General features: G+C 34.2%; 1 protein-coding gene across 1 annotated transcript; it reads left to right on the forward strand.

The window, feature by feature from the left end:
- The first annotated feature begins 5,819 nt into the window (after nucleotides 1-5,819).
- LOC148619512 (4-aminobutyrate aminotransferase, mitochondrial-like) lies at nucleotides 5,820-20,040 on the forward strand. The gene is made up of 13 exons (XM_088579479.1): nucleotides 5,820-6,041; nucleotides 8,437-8,558; nucleotides 10,698-10,815; nucleotides 11,526-11,575; nucleotides 13,172-13,252; nucleotides 13,455-13,547; nucleotides 14,209-14,335; nucleotides 14,621-14,769; nucleotides 15,033-15,170; nucleotides 15,803-15,970; nucleotides 16,333-16,479; nucleotides 18,227-18,338; nucleotides 18,970-20,040. Exons 1-13 carry the CDS (start codon nucleotides 5,975-5,977, stop codon nucleotides 19,131-19,133), a joined length of 1,536 nt encoding a protein of 511 aa, XP_088435605.1. The 5' UTR covers nucleotides 5,820-5,974; the 3' UTR covers nucleotides 19,134-20,040.
- Nucleotides 20,041-20,173: the final 133 nt, after the last annotated feature.

Consider the following 20,173-nt stretch of genomic DNA (forward strand, 5'->3'; position numbering starts at 1 on the left):
TAGAAGTATACAGTGTTGAAAAATCATAGGTTTTAATGCTATTATATTCAGATGATAGTCTTGAACTGATTGTCTCCAAAAGATCTTTCGAATTTTTCAGGATCCACATTGAATTAATACCACTACGGGAGTAACAAGTGTTGTGGTAGGACTGCAGACCCTCTTTGACAGTTGTGAGTATAGAAGTTAAAAGTTTGAAAGAGGTTTGGTGGTACATTTTGCAGATCCAGCTATGAAACGTTGTTTGTATGGATTCTTGTGAAGTTTAGGAATCCAGTATATAGACGGTAAATCACAATCATCGTCCTTGGTAGAGAGACCAAAAGAGGATAGCTCAGATTTATGTATTATTTCTTACAAAGTATGAGGAATCTCTACCAAGAACTATATATTTGTATCTAGGTGTACCATCTTTTTTGGAAAAACAACGATGTATAATATTTTAAGTCGGGATTTTAACAGAGTATGGGAAATAGAAGTATACAGTGTTGAAAAATCATACGTTTTAATGCTATTATATTCAGATGATAGTCTTGAACTGTTTGTCTCCAAAAGATCTTTCGAATTTTTCAGGATGACCAGTTATTTACATATTTATTTTGTGTAAATAAATATACTCAGAAATATTACATACGGACTAAGATCTACTTAAACTATACAAAAAACTACTTCACTGCCATAAACAAATCTTTTCATTTTGAATTATGATCTTGAAATATTTTTTCAGATTTTTTTTCCAGATAATAATGTCTATGTTTTATACAAATTGTAAGGAAAAGTCAAATGCTCTAATCAAGTGGCGCAAAAATTACAGTGATATCCTTTGTTCACCATTTCACACAAACAATATATACCCAAACGATATAATTGCTTGGTGCAAGCAATGTGAGGCAATTCTTTGCTCATCCTGTTATCGCGAACACAACGAAAATGAAATAATAAATGATCACTCAACCGTTTCCTTTGAAGAGTATTATAAATTGCCATCATTTATACGAGATGTTCCTCTGCTTTGCGAAAAACAATCTAAAATTAAAGAGATTCTGCGTAAAACATGGTATTTTCATTTGTTCAAAAGATGAAAAAGAACATGCTTCTTGTGATATTTATGATATTGAAAGCGATACATGCGCATACGATAGCAAAATATCTGAGTACTATAAAAGGACTCACGAAGATATTGTATCTATATGTCCGTCTATTACCAAAGCAATAGTACACTATATGTCCGTCTATTACCAAAGCAATAGTACATTGTAATAACAACTTAAATGAGTTTTTGGTTTGTTTACCCCGGACTTAACTTTTTATGAGCAAATCGGCGGGTGTTTCTAGAAAAGCAGAGAACGCTTACCCTACCGGTGCACCTGGTCCATGCTCCCAGTTTTTTAGTGGAGTCCGAGTAGCTCATGTACTTTTGTTACTTTGTATGTATGATTTAAGTTACTTTGTTCTTTGTTGTGTATGTCTGTTTTCCATGTCTGGTCTTTGTCCCTGGATTACATTCTTTTGATTACAGCTATAACCTTGGTTCCCTTGATTACTCTTTGGAACGTAAGATGGAAAGTTCAAATGCTAAAACCATAAAGGAAATCAACATGTTGTATGGGGAATGTAAAACAGGTTTCTTTTAGAAACCGTCACAAAATTAAAAAAGGCAAAAAGAAAATTCGATGAGTTTTCAAAATGTCAAAGAACAAACGGAGAATATTGCAACAAGGTGTCAGATGTTCATTGGTACAAAAGCAGCGGAAGATTGTGTTCGCGAGACAAAGAACATTTTGCGAACTCTTGGAAAGTTCAAGATTAAGTATGTTGGCAACATGAATGTTTTCAACAACACATTGGAGAATACAGACGATAAAAACATATTACGATTTTACGTAGTAGAGTATTTTTACCTGTTGATGACAGAGTCGTTTATTTAGCATTAGCATCTGTGCCACAGAAAACTGAAAAAATTCAGAAAGCGTCTGCAATACATGTTTTGGAGAAAAAAAAAACTATGCTGGTTGCTGTATTTTAAATAGCGGACTGGTAGTGCTTGTAGACTCTGCTAAAGACGAGGCAGTAATATTCGATCAAGATGTTTCTCCGAAAGATTTTGTTATTGAAGAAGCATATGATGTTGCTGCTGTCGATGACAACTGTGTTGTTGTGTCCAACCCCTGGGTTAAAGGTATTTCTGTCATAAATGTGTCCAAAGAACTGCTTGTCAAAAATATTTCCACCCCTTACGGTTTAACATACTATGATAGGCGATTTTTTTTTTTTTTTTTTTTTTTGTCTGACTGAATTTGGAATGTTGAAGAAAAGGGTTAAAAGCTAATTTAATACGAAGTACTGAGTTATTGAGGACGATGATATAAGCCATTTATCCAGGATAGTGGCCTATCATGATAGAGTGTGTTACTCATGTCCTGCAAAACACATTGTTACCATTCTTGATTCTAAAGAAAATACCATCTTATTCAAATATAGTAGTTAGTGACTGGAGCATCCTTTTGGAGTAACAATCGATAGTGACAGGAAAATTTACGTCACAGGTTATCACTCAAACAACATTTTTGTTATTGTCAATGACGAGACGAATTATGTGCTTCTTGCAGAAGACCATACAGAATTATCGAAATCTTCTGTTGTACAATATAACCAAAAAACAAGACAGCTTTTAATCGTAGTATATGGATATTGTAAAGATTATGAGGCAATGACAACTGAGTTGCGTGTCTATAGTTTAAATTAACGAAGATTGTGAGGCAATGACAACTGAGTTGCGTGTCTATAGTTTAAATTAACGAAATTTAGAAATTTTCCGACTGAATGAGACCTCCTATCACCGGCCTCTTAGATCCGTCACTGGTTTTAGCTACACCGTGCAAGTTTTGTAGTTTGATGCAAAAAAAAAAAAAGAAAACAATATCAATTTTTAATTTATATGATAAATTAAACAAAGTCTGTATTCACATGTGATTAGGCCGAATTTCCTCTGACCCTGTAACACTCTTTTTTCCTTGGATGTTGATATTTTGGGTTGGGCTATACTCCTAGTGTATGTTTAAACCTTCAACTAAGAATAGGCAAACTAGGATGACATCGGTCAGGTAAATTTTATAATAACATTCTAGCCCGAGTACCAAGTTCCACAATGGTTTCACATATATTAATGGCATTACCCTACCGGTGCACCTGGTCCTTGCTCATTTATCATCACATTTTGTAATACATACATGTATAGATTAAAAACTTGCGTTATACAGCATCAATTTATCGAAACTGCCCATTCCACCTGTATGCTTACAGAAAACATACGAGATCCGAATTATTTATTTACATTCCTATCCAATATGTAAAAGGATTTTATGGGACTTCATATTGCTAGTGCTTTAGTTCTTTTTGTGTGATGTCTTTTTTTCCTTACCTTCAGCCTTTTTTCGACGCAGTCGGTATAGTTTCGCTTTTTACACTTGACCTTAAAGACGCTCTTCCATGGAAACGCAAGTCACCTGATCGCAATTCTGTTTCCCGATTTGTCAAATACTGATAACTAAGTGGCGTTCGAAAAAACTGTATCAAAAATTGAAATTGCATGCCATGTGTTATTTCCTGAATGAAATGTAAAAAAATTACAAGTAAAAAGAACAATTTTTACTGCGTCCATTATCTTTTTCTTAGGTAGTACAATACAGTTAGGTCATTTCTGAAAATTTGGTCTCATTTGGTTGAAATATAGATGTTTTCAGGCAGTCCGCTCAAAAATATCTAGTGTTTTGTCATAAAAAAGTGCATATTTTTGAAATCCTTGGTGTGTGGAGGTTCAAGTCATTTTATAAGTAATTTAGTGATTATTGTTATAAAATCCAGTAGCCACTGTAACACACTGAAAAAAATATATATTACTGAGTTTTAGTACAAATCAGGGGTGCCTTTCCAAAACTAATAGCCAAATACTATGTTTTTATAAAATATCAGGCACTTAGACACCACAGGATGAAAGCATGCATGGAGTAGGTGGAAAAAAGGTGAAAATAATAAAACCCTTTTCGATTCATTCTCTCACAATTTTAGTCCCAAAAGTTCGTGCGAAATAAGTTATTTTGAAAATCAGCCATCTGATGCTGAGGATAGAACCTAATACGGCAGGGGACTGAAACATTCCGGATACCATTCTTCATTTGAATTACACCTGTTTACCATTACATATATTACATCTGTCTATGTATAAATGCTTAACATTAATACAATATATCCACCAAATATCAACTTTTAATTTTAAGTTTTACAAAATTTGACGGGGGTAACTTGGTGTGAGAAACAGCGCATCTTAATGTAACTGTAAAGTGCACCTTTAAAGATAGTACTTGTTTATTTGGTTCGCTACATTGTGTATGTGTAGATCGTCTCTGTTTCACGTTTTTAGGTGTAGGCCATGTTTTGAGATTTGACGTATTTGTATTATCCCATTGCTAACGCTTAGGTATTTTTTTGCCGATATCTAATAATGACAAAGATATCTTACGCACCCCGCAACCTTTGATCTTCCTCAGTAATCAAATATCTTATGATGTCAACATGTGACAAGGTAGAACGTGTGACATGGTACAAAACAGTCATAAAAAGAAATTTAAATGGCCTTGTATAAATTTTCTCTCTTAATTTGTCAAGGTTTTTGGATGTTTTCGCTTTTTAAATTATCCACAAAACCTACATGTTTTATAATTTTTAATTGTTGATCAGTTCTGAGAATAGATATCTTGAGACGTGATCCAATACTTTGGAGCCATCGTAAATTGTTGAAGTTCAGAAGTCTGTGATTACCTTGGATATATTTTAAAGTTGTATAATTATTAAAAAACACGAAGGAAACAAACAAAAAGTTGTGATTCCAACGTCTAAGATAAAGGTCACCAATCCTGGCATGAGAAATATTGTCTTGGGGCCTAGACCTACTTTGTTACAGACAGGAGGACGCTGACGCATGGACAGACAGACTGATCTATAGAGCGTCCGCCACTTTTTTATTCGGGGCCCTAATTTTACACACAAAAAGTATGATCTTTCTGAATATCCTTGTCGAATTTCAAATACATAATGTGACTACATCATAAGGCACAGACCATTTTCTTCTTAAGGTGGGGGAGGAGGGCTGGGATTTTAAGTAAGCTAGAATATTATTTTCACCCAATCATGAAAATAATTTTTATTCAGAAGAAGACAGAGCAAACAAGCGTTATTTGAAAACCCACACTGTTAAGTACTAGGGGAAATATGGAAATATTGAATCATATTTTTTTTCTATGGCTGAGTAAAAAAAAATTGGTTAAAATTTGGATTAATTTTTTTTCCAAAATAATCCCAGTCTCCCCTTTTTCAGTATAAAAATGGTCAGTGCATAAGCTACATACGTAACATTACTTTTGATTTTATATTTGTAAGAATTGTTAAATCAATCCCTGTAATCACTTTACTATAGCGAGAAAATTAACACTATATCAGCAATTTCCCCCCAAAATCGTTCACGAAAAGTTCATTTAAAAGGATTTTCCATTTCTGCTTTGGTATTCAGTAAGTAGACGATTTTATAATCTCGTATAAATCTCTTAGGCTAAGAGCTGATACCTGGGGCGGATCCGAGATTATAGAAATAAATGCCGAGCGAAGATAGTCAAGTTAATTGGGGGTATGAAAAATTTCGGCTGTATGCAAAAATATTTTGCTCCAATTTCAGGATGACGTACGCCCGATACACCCGTCCTCGGATCTGCGCATGGTTTTGTCATAGATCTTTGGGGTTAGGGTGATATCAGGGTCGATATGGATCCCTTCTTTCTCATTCTACGAGTTAAAGATAATTTAAATAAAGTTAAGATAAAAACCCGTGGTTATACCATTTTGTAGGGGTTGACAGGTTTGATTGTGGAAAACAAAAACAACTGTTTGTCTTATTATACGCATTATACGAACATACGAAAGAATGATGCGCTCGCTTTTGTACAGATACCTTCCTGGAGTTAAATGCAAACTGTTTCAAAGTAGTCAAGGTAAGATGCATAACTTTGCATAACAAAGCCTCTGATAGAAGCCTAATTTATTTGCATGAAACATTATAATTAAATATAGATTCTCCTTCATACTTCTACACTCGAGATGGTAGAATTAAAATTTACAACGTGCGAGTTTTAGCGACCTGTTATGAGCTAAATTTTACCATAGAGAGTTGAGAATTGATTAATATCAAGAATAGACTTAAGGAACAGCGGTTTCTCCCATGCAATCTATAGAAAACAGAAAACGTAAAATGGCGGGAAAATTTAATCACCACCCAGTGATTTATAAAAATGTCAGTTGTATTTTTAATCACCGTCATAGAATGGGAGAAAACTGTAAAAGCTGTGAAACAATCATAAGGTTATTTTTTACAATTATTAAAAATCATAAAAAAAATGATCATAATTATAATGTTGGCAATGGATAACAGTCATTCATGAATACAGTATGAAGTTGTTATTTGGTATATGATATACCACAATAGTTCTAGAATATTCAATTAAGTGAAGTCGGTTCCGAAATTGTCAAGCAAAAATGAAAAAGGTTTGGAGGTAGAAGTATTTAAACTAGTATCTAACTATAGTTGTAGTAAAAATAGGAGACAAGGACAAGATAAATAAGCTAGTTCTAAGGAATTCGTTGAATGAGAAAAACAAAAAATATTGCCCCAAATGCCTGGATGGCATTTTAGAAAATAAAAAAAACTTTTAAAATGTAAAATAAGTACTTACTTCAACATAACAAGCACAAATTTGGGTAAACCCATATCCTTGAGTAATTCGTTTTTAATTTTAATAATCATAAAAATTATTAAATAAATATACGACAGGACTGCAAGCACGTTGCTCTTTCCACGTGCAACTATAAATATTGGTTGTGATAAGGCGAAATCAGAACAGGCCATCTTCTACGCCCAGCAAAGAGAGCGGCCCAAGGGTTTCCCTCTACCGGACCGATCATTTAACTTCAAAGACAGTGGATTGGTGTTTATAAATTTTTGAATTTTTAGATTATAATATTCGTGCGCAACACGCATTTTTTTAAATTATTTCCACACTGCAGCAAATAATATTTTTCTATATTATCATAGCGTTCAATAGAAAAATTTTTGTTTCACATTATTATTTCCAACCCTTCTTCTCAAAATTCATGATACTCAGAATTTTTTGCCATACACAGGTTTGTACTTTTTTTTTTTTGGTGTCAAAATTTTTAATTTTAGTATTTTTGGGGGTCAAATTTTTGTTCGTGGAAAGTCGAAAAAATTAAGGTAATTTTATGGGAGTAATATGCATTTTCAGGTCGTTTTAAGGGTTTGTAAGAGATTTTTAAGAGTCGAAAATTTGTCCCTTGACCTAGCCTACGTATGGGTAAGAGATGAGTACCCCCCAACACATACACACTAAATGAAATGATCATCTGGGAATCAGGACAAAAACAAAACAATAAGAGCAGTTCATATTTTTTTTTCACACAAAGCAATATTGTTTTTCCTAATCTATGGAGCTAAACGATACTCCAAAGTTATCATAAGAAGAAAAAAAAGCAACCGACCGCAAACTGTACCCCTTCCAGAAACGAAGTTGTAATCACGTTTTTCACAAATTGTCATGCTAATATAGACCAAAGATCACAGCGCATTAAAATACATTGGCGTTTGTTAGTAAACATAAGAAAATATAGAAACATGCGTTACCCACGTGTGGCTTCGAAAATGCAAACCAAACTTTTATTAAAACAAAAACATACATGTGATAAAAAATGAAGACAATTGTCGATGAAATATATATTATAAGACATACAGAGTAGACTTTTTAAACACGAATCGATGCATTCACAACTTTTTAAGAGCAATCATGGCTACCAAAATAAGTAGTGGTAAAATTAAGCATCAAAATAAATATTCAATAGACCCTCTTGTGCTAACACTGGGGTAGTCGATGAGCATGCGTAGAGCATGCTCAATATACACTTCCGCGAGGAAAATTCTTTTGTTCTACCCAAGCTCTACCTGGCGGAAGTGTATATTGAGCATGCTCACCAACTTACCACAAAAAGGTCTATTAAATGATTTCTTTAAAGTTTTTTTCTTTTCAAAATTAAATACTCATGACAAATCATCATGTCTAAATGAAAAAAAAATACATTTCAGATCAGACTGAGTCTTTATCATCTACAAAGAACCATCACTATGGACTATATTTGTGTATGCATATTTTAATACCACTCAGTAGTTCGGTCATGAAAACAATTGTAATCCTTTATTCGCAACGATACGAATTACAGTAAAACAAATTAGGAAGTTTTGATCATACGCATCCGCTATCGGGTGTACGAACCCCTCCCTCTTAAATTTTTAACTGATATGAAAAAAAACTTGTATTTCAGGGTTTCACCAGTCAGTCGCGTTACAAAGAATTGCCTCAGTTGAACCGGAGGCTCCTATAATACGCACAGACATTCCCGGACCCAAATCACAGGCTCTCATCAGTGCTTTATCTGCAGTTCAAGTACGTTTCAAATTAAAATGATAACGACCTAAAAGACATTTAGCCAGTATTATCTTGGTTACCATTTGATTTTAATTTTCAACTAACATATGCTCTATAATTAACTACATTCGTCGCTTTTTGGTTAAAGCCTTAACAAACTCTGCCTGACTGTGTTCTTATGTTGCCCATTTCATGATTGTGAAATAGGTCTTTTTTTCTACACTGTACGGGGGGGGGGTAAGAGTAGTGCTGGTCGATTTAAACCAAAAAAATCATGAGAATCACGTGTATTCATATCATAATCAACATTTTTAGACTACATTTTTAGACAGTGCACAAAATTGTTTTGCTATTGGGTTCTTAAGTTTTAAAGTACAAAATGTACATTATTGCAAAATTACAAGGAAGGAATCAGTGCGATGAATTTACTATTGTAAATAGATAATATGGTTTATCTAACAGGGCCCTGTATATTGGTACTAATGAACAAGAATTACAATAAAAGGCCAAAAGTTCACAGCAAGGCTGGGACATAGGTCAAGTGTGAGACCCATTCGACAAGTAGAAATTCGTTGCATAATTCTTTTTATTCATTCCTACAAAATATACAAGAAACTAGGTTTTTATTTGAAAATTAACTTACGGTTACATACGACAGTCGTGGGATTCAACCATTTGTGGAGGCTTATACCTCTTGATATAGACAATTACTTATGGATGCTAATAGACAATTATATCACAAACAATGTAGAGTAACTTTCAGTAGGCCACATGCAAGGACAGGGCAAAGGTTATCAGGGTTAGCAAACATCTATTATTGTTGTTATTGTACTTTATCTCGATGGCTTATCAATGAACTGTAGAATGTCAAGGTCTGATAAAGGACTTATAAACGTTCTATTGTTTATCAAAAATGATAACAATTATATTTATGTAGGACAAAATTGTTAACCACAAAATATAGTTTCCCCAGTCTATTAATAAGTTTCGATAGTATATCCTAAGGGAAATGAATTCAGTTGATTATATCATATTGGTTACTATCATATATAACCTTATGATGTTTTACCTACATACCCAAGAATCAAACAGGCTCTGGTATTTTGTGTGGAACTTTTTATTGCTGAAATGCATTCAGTCGGAAACATTTCGCCTTATACGTGAAGATATTGTTGATGCAGAGAATAGTCCCAAGATCGCGTGGTAAAAGAGTGGTGAATAGTTTTGGACTAGTTATATAGGAAATACAAAACAGCTTCATCTTAGTTTCTAAATAAATGGCCCTAAAATGCGTCGATTACAATGGCCAAAATAGGGGATTTTACTTCAGTGGTGTTTTACCACGAAGGAGGTGCACGTCGGCTCATGTTGAGCTTGTGTATGTGCATTCATTTGTGGGTCTTTACCCAAATTCTAACATTTGTAATGTATTGTCCGCTCTGCTTAACATTATATTTTTCAGGTGACAACGATCGCAGTCAACAATCATTAGAACTACTTGAAGTTTTCAGGTGATAGCTATGTAAAACGCTACGCTGTTTATCCGCTCTTTAGGTGTTAAAATGATCATTTTAATTTCCGTGAGGACCGTTTCTGTGTACATGTATAACTTTATTCATAAGTAGATAGCAGGGTTTTTACTATCGTAATACAGAACTTTACCTTCTGACGTCAAATTTCGGGTTCTTCACATTGCAAAATGCTCAAAAGGAGTTTTCGGTTTCTTTCCTAAATTATATTATTTTTGGCGCCAGTCATATAATGCTCGAGTGATGTTGAGTTCGTGGTTAATTAAGTGGTTACTTAGTGCATGTCCAATCAATGCACTGTTATTACAAGTACTTACTTCGTTTCCAGAAATAAATGGATCAAGTCCTAGCTACATTATACCACTATTTTAAGGACTTACTTTTGTGGAAAACAAACGGAAATTTAGTACCGTTAATACCTTTTCTGTTCTGGAACACAACATAGTCGATTAGAAGCATAAATTACCTCCATCACAACGGTGAATTTAGCTGGAAAAAGGGGGCACTTACAATACCTAATTCGTTCTGGCGTTTCATTATTTTTATTTCATTGTTTTTGTCTGTTTATTAAAGTTTTTCAATTTGAATTAAAGCTCATTAATTTTTTTATATTTTTTTTTTATTTTAGAATTCAAAATCAGTCCAATTTTTTGTCAATTATGACAAAAGTTATGGCAACTACCTTGCAGATGTTGACGGGAATGTGCTGCTTGACCTCTATACCCAGATAGCCTCTATTCCAATTGGTATGTGCGCCCTGTACGTCCCGTGAAGGTTTAATGATATGCATTACAAGTCCTTTACCACAGAAGCTAAGTCAACAGCAATAAATGTACAAATATTAATTTTGAAAAAGTAGTTAAAAAAAAATTCTTTAAACATACATAGGTTATTAGTTTACAGCTAGACACAAAACCGCTGTACGGAAAAAAATGTTATAAAAGCTTTGCGTTGTGGCAAAAAGGCAATAACCAAATGACAAAATCCATTTAGCAATTGTATGAGGGATGGTTAAACAAATGAGTGGTCAATACGGCGGTCAAAATCATGTGTACACGACCGGATAAAGGCTTTCGAAATTTGTTACGTGGTTTGTTGAGAAAGAATTAATGGAGAACCAAAGCTCTAATTGACCTTTCTCTACAATTTTGGAGTAAAATCAATCAAGATTAAATTATGTCAAACCCACCGTAACACAAGTAGATCTTTTTTACCAAGATTCTGCTACATTTCACGTGTTTTTATGTCCTTTACTTCTTTGTTGTTCTTTTGTCGCATAGTTCTTTTTTTTTCATTTGAAACTTGAAAATTCATGAGCAAGTCTATTCAGCAACTTTATATTCTTGTAGACTTTAAAATCCGTGGAATGTTCATCCAGTACCAATTTGTAAGAGGTGTCTGTAAAAAGGTATTGGAAAGAAACAATTTTTATTTGATGTATTCAAATTTCTTTTAGGGTACAACCATCCCGCCTTGATTAATGCATACAGGAATGAAGAAAACATGGTAAGAAAAGCCGTAAATATATATATAATTTGGAAAAACATTTCCGTGACGAAATTAATTGACAACAATGGCAATGCCACGGGTCTGAGATTCTGTTGGCAGTTCTGGGTCTTACCTAATTCCGGATTTATATACCAGTTGAGCAACTACTAATTGCTGCTATTTTAACAACAGAAAGTCGGTATTAAAAACATCTTAAACTAGATGTCAAAGTTTCTTAAAATTTATATAGAATCAAAAGGGAAATTAATGGAATCAGGATTCGATCGGTAATCAAAAGAACTTAATCCAGGGATACTGACTAAACTAATAAAAAAGTGCACACACAGCAAAGAACACGAAATAATCAAATAACATGCGCATAGAAACGGAAGTAAATGAGAACAGAGGTTGTTAACTTCAACATTTAATAACACGAAGCCTGGCATTGTGGAACTGTTCCAATAAAACATCGAATAAAACGAAGCACCGGAACGTACCGAGAACTGAAATAAAATATACCTTGTACAATTAAACCAGATGCAATGCATATAAATAATTAAATACAAATAGCCCATCTACGCAGTAGCAAAATTGGTATTGATAAACATGAAACCGATATATGCTTATTTTAATTTCCATCAAGTATGGCCTAACATTCCCTACTTAGTATTCTGGACAGTGTTCATGGAATAAAATTCTACTTCAAAAGTCATGTGTTTACAATTAAAGAGAGTTAGGCACAGTTATGTATTATTTTTAGTTAATCTCTAAAACTATTAATTTCTGTCGTAACAGGTACATACTGGTTCACATTCATGCGCATTTCGTTTTCAAGGTCGGTGAACATTGCGATAACTTATATATAATGTCCTTGTCTTAATACAGGATTTTGCATTTTTGCATGAACGGAACAAAAAACCTTAAGTACTCATGAACTGTGGTAAATAAACACAAAGAAACCATAATTTGAACAAGGGACAAAACGTACTAACACCATAAATAACACAACTTAACTTCAAGAATACACATATGAAATAAAGAACATATGTACAATTCAGACTCCACCAAAAACCAGGAGTATGAACTTGGTGCACTGGTGAGCGTCTGCAGCTAGCTGAAATCTCCAGAAATTGTCTTAGCTTGAAAGATGCATCGCGCAAGCCGCTAAAACTTCTTTTAATAAATAAATGGTTTTACAGACTATGTGTATTTTAACTAAATTACTGACTTACAATTGTAATGATTGGCGAGTTTCAAAATAGGCCTATTCTGCTGGGAACAGCTTGAATAATCTAAATACAACAATCGAGTAGTTTAGATAACGGAACAATCTTAGTGGTATAGACATCATAAAGTGAAAAGATGCAATAGTGATACAATCATAAAAACTTAAATACTGTAATGTCTGTGATGAAACACAATTGCAACGGATCTGGGGTCCCGAACTCCATTCAAGGGAAATGTAAAAAAAAATTAAATAATCGAGCCAAACCAAAAATAAAACCAAAAAAAAAGATGAAGCGAACTCGAAAAAGGAGTCTTATCCGTCACTTGTACCAAGTTTCCTTACTTGAGGCTTTTGTATCACCAATTCGTGACTTTTAACATTTCCAGCATGCATTTATCAACAGACCTGCCTTGGGTGTTCACCCACCGGGTAATTGGCCGAACAGGTTACAGTCTTCCCTTCTGGAGGTAAGGAAAAAATATATTATATTGTCTTAGCATGCATTTATTCTAATTTACTCTGCAAACGTTGGTGCATAGTATGATTTTTTTAAATGACACAATTTAGATGTTCCAAAATTTATGTATGCATGAGTTGTAAATTAAAAATCTTAATGGCGACGGTGAAGAATTTTGCAAATAAGTAGTCGCTTATCTTTTTATTTTTCAGGTTGCGCCTACGGGGTTATCAGAAGTACAAACTATGGCTTGTGGAACATGTTCCATAGAACATGCGCAAAAGGCAATGTTTATTGCCTACCAGGTAAAATTAAAGGGGTGACCAGGTAAAAATCAGGCAGTGGGTGGCACATGACTAATTTTTTTTCACTCATTTCACATCATAAATACATACTTTCTCACATTTGGATATTGGTTTTAGATTAACTAAAACAATAAAAGAGAAATGAATTACATAGTGGGATAAAATTTACCCTGTGCCGTACATAAACTGATTTTTACATGCACAGTCTCTTAAAGTTTTGAAGGAACATCAATTCAGATTTCTGTTGGTCTAATGCCCGTCATAGGAAATAATTCTTAACTTTCTCTTATCAGTAATTTATCGTCATAAATGTTTATTTTTCTTCTTTATTTCTTTTATTTTACGGCAAAGAAAGGTTCCTCCTATTCTAGTTGACATCGTCTCGTCTGTACCGGTGGTTATATCTCCAAACTTGTGTGTATAAAATATCAAGTATCATTAATTTGAGAAGGTGTATATACAAAATACAGGTAATATACAATTAATCAAACCATTCGGCTTCTTTGGTGTTGTTTTGTTCACTTTGTCTTTGTTACTATACTATAAGAAAGACATACAAACACAACACAGATTCACAATAATAAACGGTGTACACTTGTGAATGTTAATAATTACCAAGAATAATATTCGTCTGCATTTATTTGGAATGAAATGTTTTCAGAGAAACAAAAGAGGGGGTTCACCTCCTACTCAAGAAGAACTTCAGACGTGTTTATCAGGAGTACCCCCGGGTAGTCCCGATCTCTGTATACTGTCATTCACCAATGGACTTCATGGTAGGACCATGGGTAAGTACATAAGGGGGTAGGAAATTGTACTTTATCTAACGAAAGGCCCCTTGTTTTTTTTTTTTTTTTTCGTTTTTGTTTTGGGCTGCTCTCTTAATTTCTTTTACAAATAAGATAAATTGCTGTCTATCTGGTGGATAGAAACTTAATTACATGTAAAGGAGTCTGGTGTTGTGTACGTAAATTTGAAAGTGTATGAAAGCTTAATTATACATAGTTCGTAAAGACGTTTTGGAAACAATCTCGAAATAAGAAAATTAAATAAGACACCTTTCCGATTTTTAGGTGCCTTAGCTATGTCACACAGCAAATCCTTTCACAAACTTGATTTTCCTGTACCGAAATGGCCAATAGCACCTTTCCCAGCGCTGAAATATCCATTGGAAGATTTTGTCAGGGAAAACGAAGCGGAGGAGAAAAGATGTCTTGAGGAGGTACATAACTAGTATACATAAGAAAGAGAAAGACTAATGTAAAATTTAAAGCTTAAAGCCTAAAAGGATCAAAGAGTCTAAAAGTGTGGCAACTTAATAATTTTTTAATTGAGTATTTGAAACTTATAAACGTTAAGAACGTGCGTGTTAGAAGGTGCAAACACAACATGCCTTCAAAACGGGCACCTAGTTTAATGAGCAGTAAAAAAAATGCATCTGTGCAACATATATCTATCAATTTACTATTTGATTAATATACATAGACAGAAGATTTGATTGTGAAATGGAACAAAGGAGGGAGGCCGGTGATTGGATGTTTTGTCGAACCGATACAAGCTGAGGGAGGCGACAATTTCGCATCGCCAGAGTTCTTCCAGGGACTACAGAACATGTGTAAAAGGGTGAGATTATAAGATCATGCTGCTGACTTATAGTCACAGATTTATGGACCAATCGGATAATCTACCATCGTCGGTGCTTAGCTTCCGAGTGTGCTAGGTAGACCATTCGGATAATCGAGTGTTTCTTTAGAGTTCTTATCGAAAATTACTGGTTCTTGCCTCGATTGACATATCATTTTCATACATTGTACATCGTCTGAATTCAAAAATACAAATCACAATAATATCTTTTAAACTGTACACATGTTTCACGGAATAACCTCTAATCGACAGCATTTGATATGACCAAATACGGAACTTATCGAAAAATTAATTGTATACATAAAACAATATCGATTTGGAAAGCCAAATCCAGCACCAAGAGGTTCTACCATGTGTAAACAATGAATGGTCCCTCAGTGCTTAGTAAGGCTTTCCCTAGGTGATTGCGCTGCCAAAGTTGGAGATTTAACCCTAAGCTTTTATTTCATTGATTAATACCTCAAAAATAGTACAATTCGAGCATTTGAATGTATTTTGAAAACGAAGCATTGTTATAGCAAACCATAAAAATCGGAACTGAAGCTTGCATATATTTTCATTAAAATACTTCCTTGCTTATTGTTGATACATTAAGAATCTTTCTTTTCCAGCATTACGTCAGTTTAGGAATGGATGAAGTTCAAACGGGGTGTGGTTCTACGGGTAAAATGTGGGCACATGAACATTTCAACCTTATTGAGCCTCCTGATATAGTTGCTTTCAGTAAGAAAATGTTAACAGGGGGATTTTACTACAAGACGCACTACAGACCACAAGAGGTAAACTCATGTTGTAGCATGCATAGTCTGGAATACATATTCCAACAAATAATTGTAACACGAAAACAACTTACTATTAGCAAGTCTACTTCTCAATCGACGAAACCACAAGCTTCATTTTCATAAAGGTACATTTAGTTCATCTCCCCACGAACATGAAAGGGATGCAAAGTATTATTTATGAGAGATCCTATACTCTGTTTACCAGAAGGGACAATGAATTATACTATTGTCCTTTTTCCCTGTCTGTTATGGATTTATTTCGCTTCATGGTGTCCATTCTACACAATTCAACATTAACACAAATAGTTTCGTTGACCTTGAAATTTACTGATCCAACATCAAAATATCTCAACTTGCAGCCATTCAGAATTTTTAACACATGGATTGGTGACCCTTCAAAGATCATTTTGCTGGAGTCTGTTGTCAAGGTCATTAAAGAAGAGAAGTTACTGGAGCGTGTCAATGACACAGGAAATTACATGTTTGCTGGATTGAAAGATCTACAGGTAAAATGGGTTGATTGTAAATGGTATGTATACAAGGGCTTGCTCCCACTATCAAATATGCAGCCACACAAGTGTATCTATACTACTTAAGAAAGAGACCGATTTCTTTGAGCCGCAACCCCTCTGAAACCATACAAGGTCGAATATATTTGTGATATGAGGTATAAATGTAGCGTTCAGTGCTTCCTAAATTTGTCTTTGAAACAATCTTTTTTGTGTTTTAATATGTCGCGCATGCAAAATCGACGTACTGCCCGGATCATGTGTACATGTGTTACACGAGTATTGTATGTTCATTATTTTGCTTAATTAAACGACATCCACCATTTTTCTGGGATGCGAAACATCTGCACCCGAAGTTCGGACCCTCCCCCTTTTTGTGTGTAAACTGACATGACTGGTAAACCCCGTACCCATTGTTTTGAGTGATTTAAGAATTTATTATGCACCTTATAACTGGGTGGAGTGGAACTTTCAGAACATTAAAAGGGTGTTCAATCCAGCTCCCCCTTACAAAAAAAAACACTGGATCTTCAAACAAACAAACAAACAAACAAACAGGAAAAGACATTTTCACACATTTAGAACGTGTCAAAGTAAAGTTTAACCTTCCCCTTATTATGTGTAAGAACACCTGCCGCCGAAGTCCGCGGCTAAACCTTCCCCCTTTAATGTGTAATAAAACACATGCACCTGAAGTCCAGGGGTAAACCTTCCCGTTTTTTATGTGTTAAAACACCTGCACCCAAAGACAAGGTCAAAGTCCGGACCCCTCCCCCTTTTCATGTGTAGATCCCCTACCCATTGTTTTGAGAAAAATATTGAATAATTTAAAATTTACGATTTTATTTTCCAACCTTTTTATACTGGGTGGAGCAGAAAATTAAAAGGGTATTCGTTACCAACCTGATCATCTTATCCCTCCCCCCAAATAAAAAAAACAAAAACAAAAACAAAAATAAAACAAGTACTATCTTTGAATAAAGATATCCGGCGCAGTAATTTTTTTCCTTTTTATTTATAATTTTCTACATTTCATTCAGGAAATAACACATGGCACGCAATTTAAATTTTTGATACTTTTTTCGATCGCCTGTAAGTTATTAATATTGGACCAGTCAGGAAACAGAAATTCGATCAGGTAACTGGCGTTTCCATGGAAGAGCGTCTTTAAGGTCAAAGGGTAAAAAAGCGAAACTATACCGACTGCGTCGGAAAAAAGACTGGATCATTGATAACAAACAGAGTCAGAGGATGACAGTCATGCCAAATTTCCCCCGGACCCAAAGCAATGTCATTTTGTTTGATTCCGTCAAATTAGTAGTGTGTTCACACTTTGCTCAATAGACCGTGATTTCGCGGGCATCCTCTAGTAGGTTATTATTATACTAGTAAGGCTGCATATTTGATAGTGGGAACAAGCAACTGTGGTATATCTTTATAATCAAGCAATGCAGAAAATGTAAATGCAATGAACAAAATCCTTTGACAAGACACACCGGGATCACAAAAAATACAACACACAGGCAACAAAACGTACAGCAAATACTACTTGACGCGATGCTGGACGACAAAGAAACATACGTATCTCTCATCATGTCGGATGTTACTATTAAAAATTGAGTATAAATCTGTATTTCGATTTGAACTTCTATAGAACATTTTATATCGCTATGTTAGATGGCTACACTTACTTGACGAACTTAAGGTATATCGTTTATAGTAAGTTATGTGGATAATTTTGTAGAATAAATATCCTGATTTGGTCAGCAGGCTTCGGGGCCTGGGATCCTATGGATCATTGGATTTGCCTACTCCTGAAACGAGAGACAAAGTCATTTTCAATCTCCGGAGAAAGGGTAAGTCTTTCATATTTCTGTGTATATATTCCGACAGGTAATTTAAAAAAAAGCTGATCCGCATCGAGTGACTACTTTTCATCCCAATATTTTATTTAAATTTTCATTCATATTTTTCATTTAAATGTTAATACGTTAGGGAGATTTCTGAATACATATCATATCTAATAACTTATAAAGAGATCATCTGTGCTGTGACAAAATGACCTCATCCTCAACTTTGTCTAATGTACAGTACAGACAATTTCTATTTTAAGTTTATGTTTATGCGGTTTTTTTTCTGCCACTCGAAAAGGGGTACCAGCCAGTTTCCACCTTTAAAGTATGACCACTTATTCTTATTTAAAAATCGAAAATAAACCCCTTGCAATTTTCTTAGAAGTTTGCTTGTCTATAAACAACAATCTCTTTTGGGATTCGGCACTTGAAATATCATTGTTTTGTTTTAACCGTTCCAGTAACGAATCCAAAGTGGGTTTTTTGTAAACAAATAGACAAGTTTGGCTTCCTAATTTCCTAATAAAAGAAAACATGGAGTTACATATTTAGTACCGGGTAGTATTTTTTCGTGTACCATTTTTTGTTTAGTAAATGAGTTTGTTAGTGTGTTATTAATTTCATACTTGTTTAGGTGTTCACACTGGTTCATGTGGGACAAAGTCCATTCGAATTCGACCCACTTTGACTCTGCAAAAATATCATGCCGACATCTTTCTGGACAGGCTTAATTCAGTTTTGCGTGAACTTGACGAAGAGAGCCACAATGAGGAGAGAAGGAGTCACTATGCATTGTAAAAGAAAGAGCAAAAACAAAAACAATGGATGGCAGACTTGAAGAACTTTAAGTGTTGTGTGTAAATATCTGACTGTTTTATTTGACATAATTTACAATTTATATTATCACAAATGCTTTGGTTGTTCGTTGGATAGAGCTATTATACTTTTTTTAATGGAGTCACTGAAGGAAATAGGGAGGGCAATTTCCAGTTGTCAATTGAATGTCACTAAATATTGGGACAAGTTTGAACTGACAGCTGTTGCAATTTCCAAAAACTGAATGTTTGAAAAGATTTCACAGAACCAAATAGATTTTTTTGTGATATTGCAAAATTTACAACTAAATTTAGCCAGATTATTACAATTTTTTTTTTAAATAAAAAAAAAGCAACAGAAATTCTTGTATTTTTAACTGAATCACACCATATACTCAGTTTAAAATCGTGATATTCATGTAGACTTTTGCTCAGGATGGAGAGAGGGCCCACTCGAGTGGTTCTCAGTATAGTTAAGAGTAGAGTGAGTTTAGGTACATGTATGATCATTTATTCAGAAGCACTTAGTTGGATGTATAGAAAACTAGCTCAAAGTTAATGGGTTAAGGGTAGATCAGATGAAGAACACTTGTTTTGTTGTACTGAAATGAGATGTATATACTAATTCAATGGTGAAGTACTCCCTTGTGATGTGGACAATAGTTACTCAGCTGTGAGCACAAGTCAATTAGTAAACAAGACTTAGTTAGTGGTTTTAAGTTGAAGAAAAAAAAACATTGAAATATATTACGGCAATACTTTGATATTTTATAACTTTATTGCACAAGTTTTATATGTGTAAACATGTTGGTTTTGGTTTGCAAATTCGCTGTAAAATCAACACATTTGTTTTATGTGCGCCATGAATAATAAAATGCTCCAGAGCAAGACATTGTTTTGTTTTTTTTTTCTTTTTTTGTATGCGTGTGTGTATTTTGGTATATGTTATATTGGAATGTGATGGAATTATGCATTTATCTGGAATGAATATTTGATTTCTATTTTCCCTGTTTTCTGTAACAA

The sequence above is a fragment of the Perna viridis genome, chromosome 4 (genome assembly GCF_037379345.1).
Source record: "Perna viridis isolate PV_CMFRI_1.1 ecotype Kerala chromosome 4, ASM3737934v1, whole genome shotgun sequence".
In the NCBI taxonomy this organism is placed as follows: domain Eukaryota; kingdom Metazoa; phylum Mollusca; class Bivalvia; order Mytilida; family Mytilidae; genus Perna; species Perna viridis.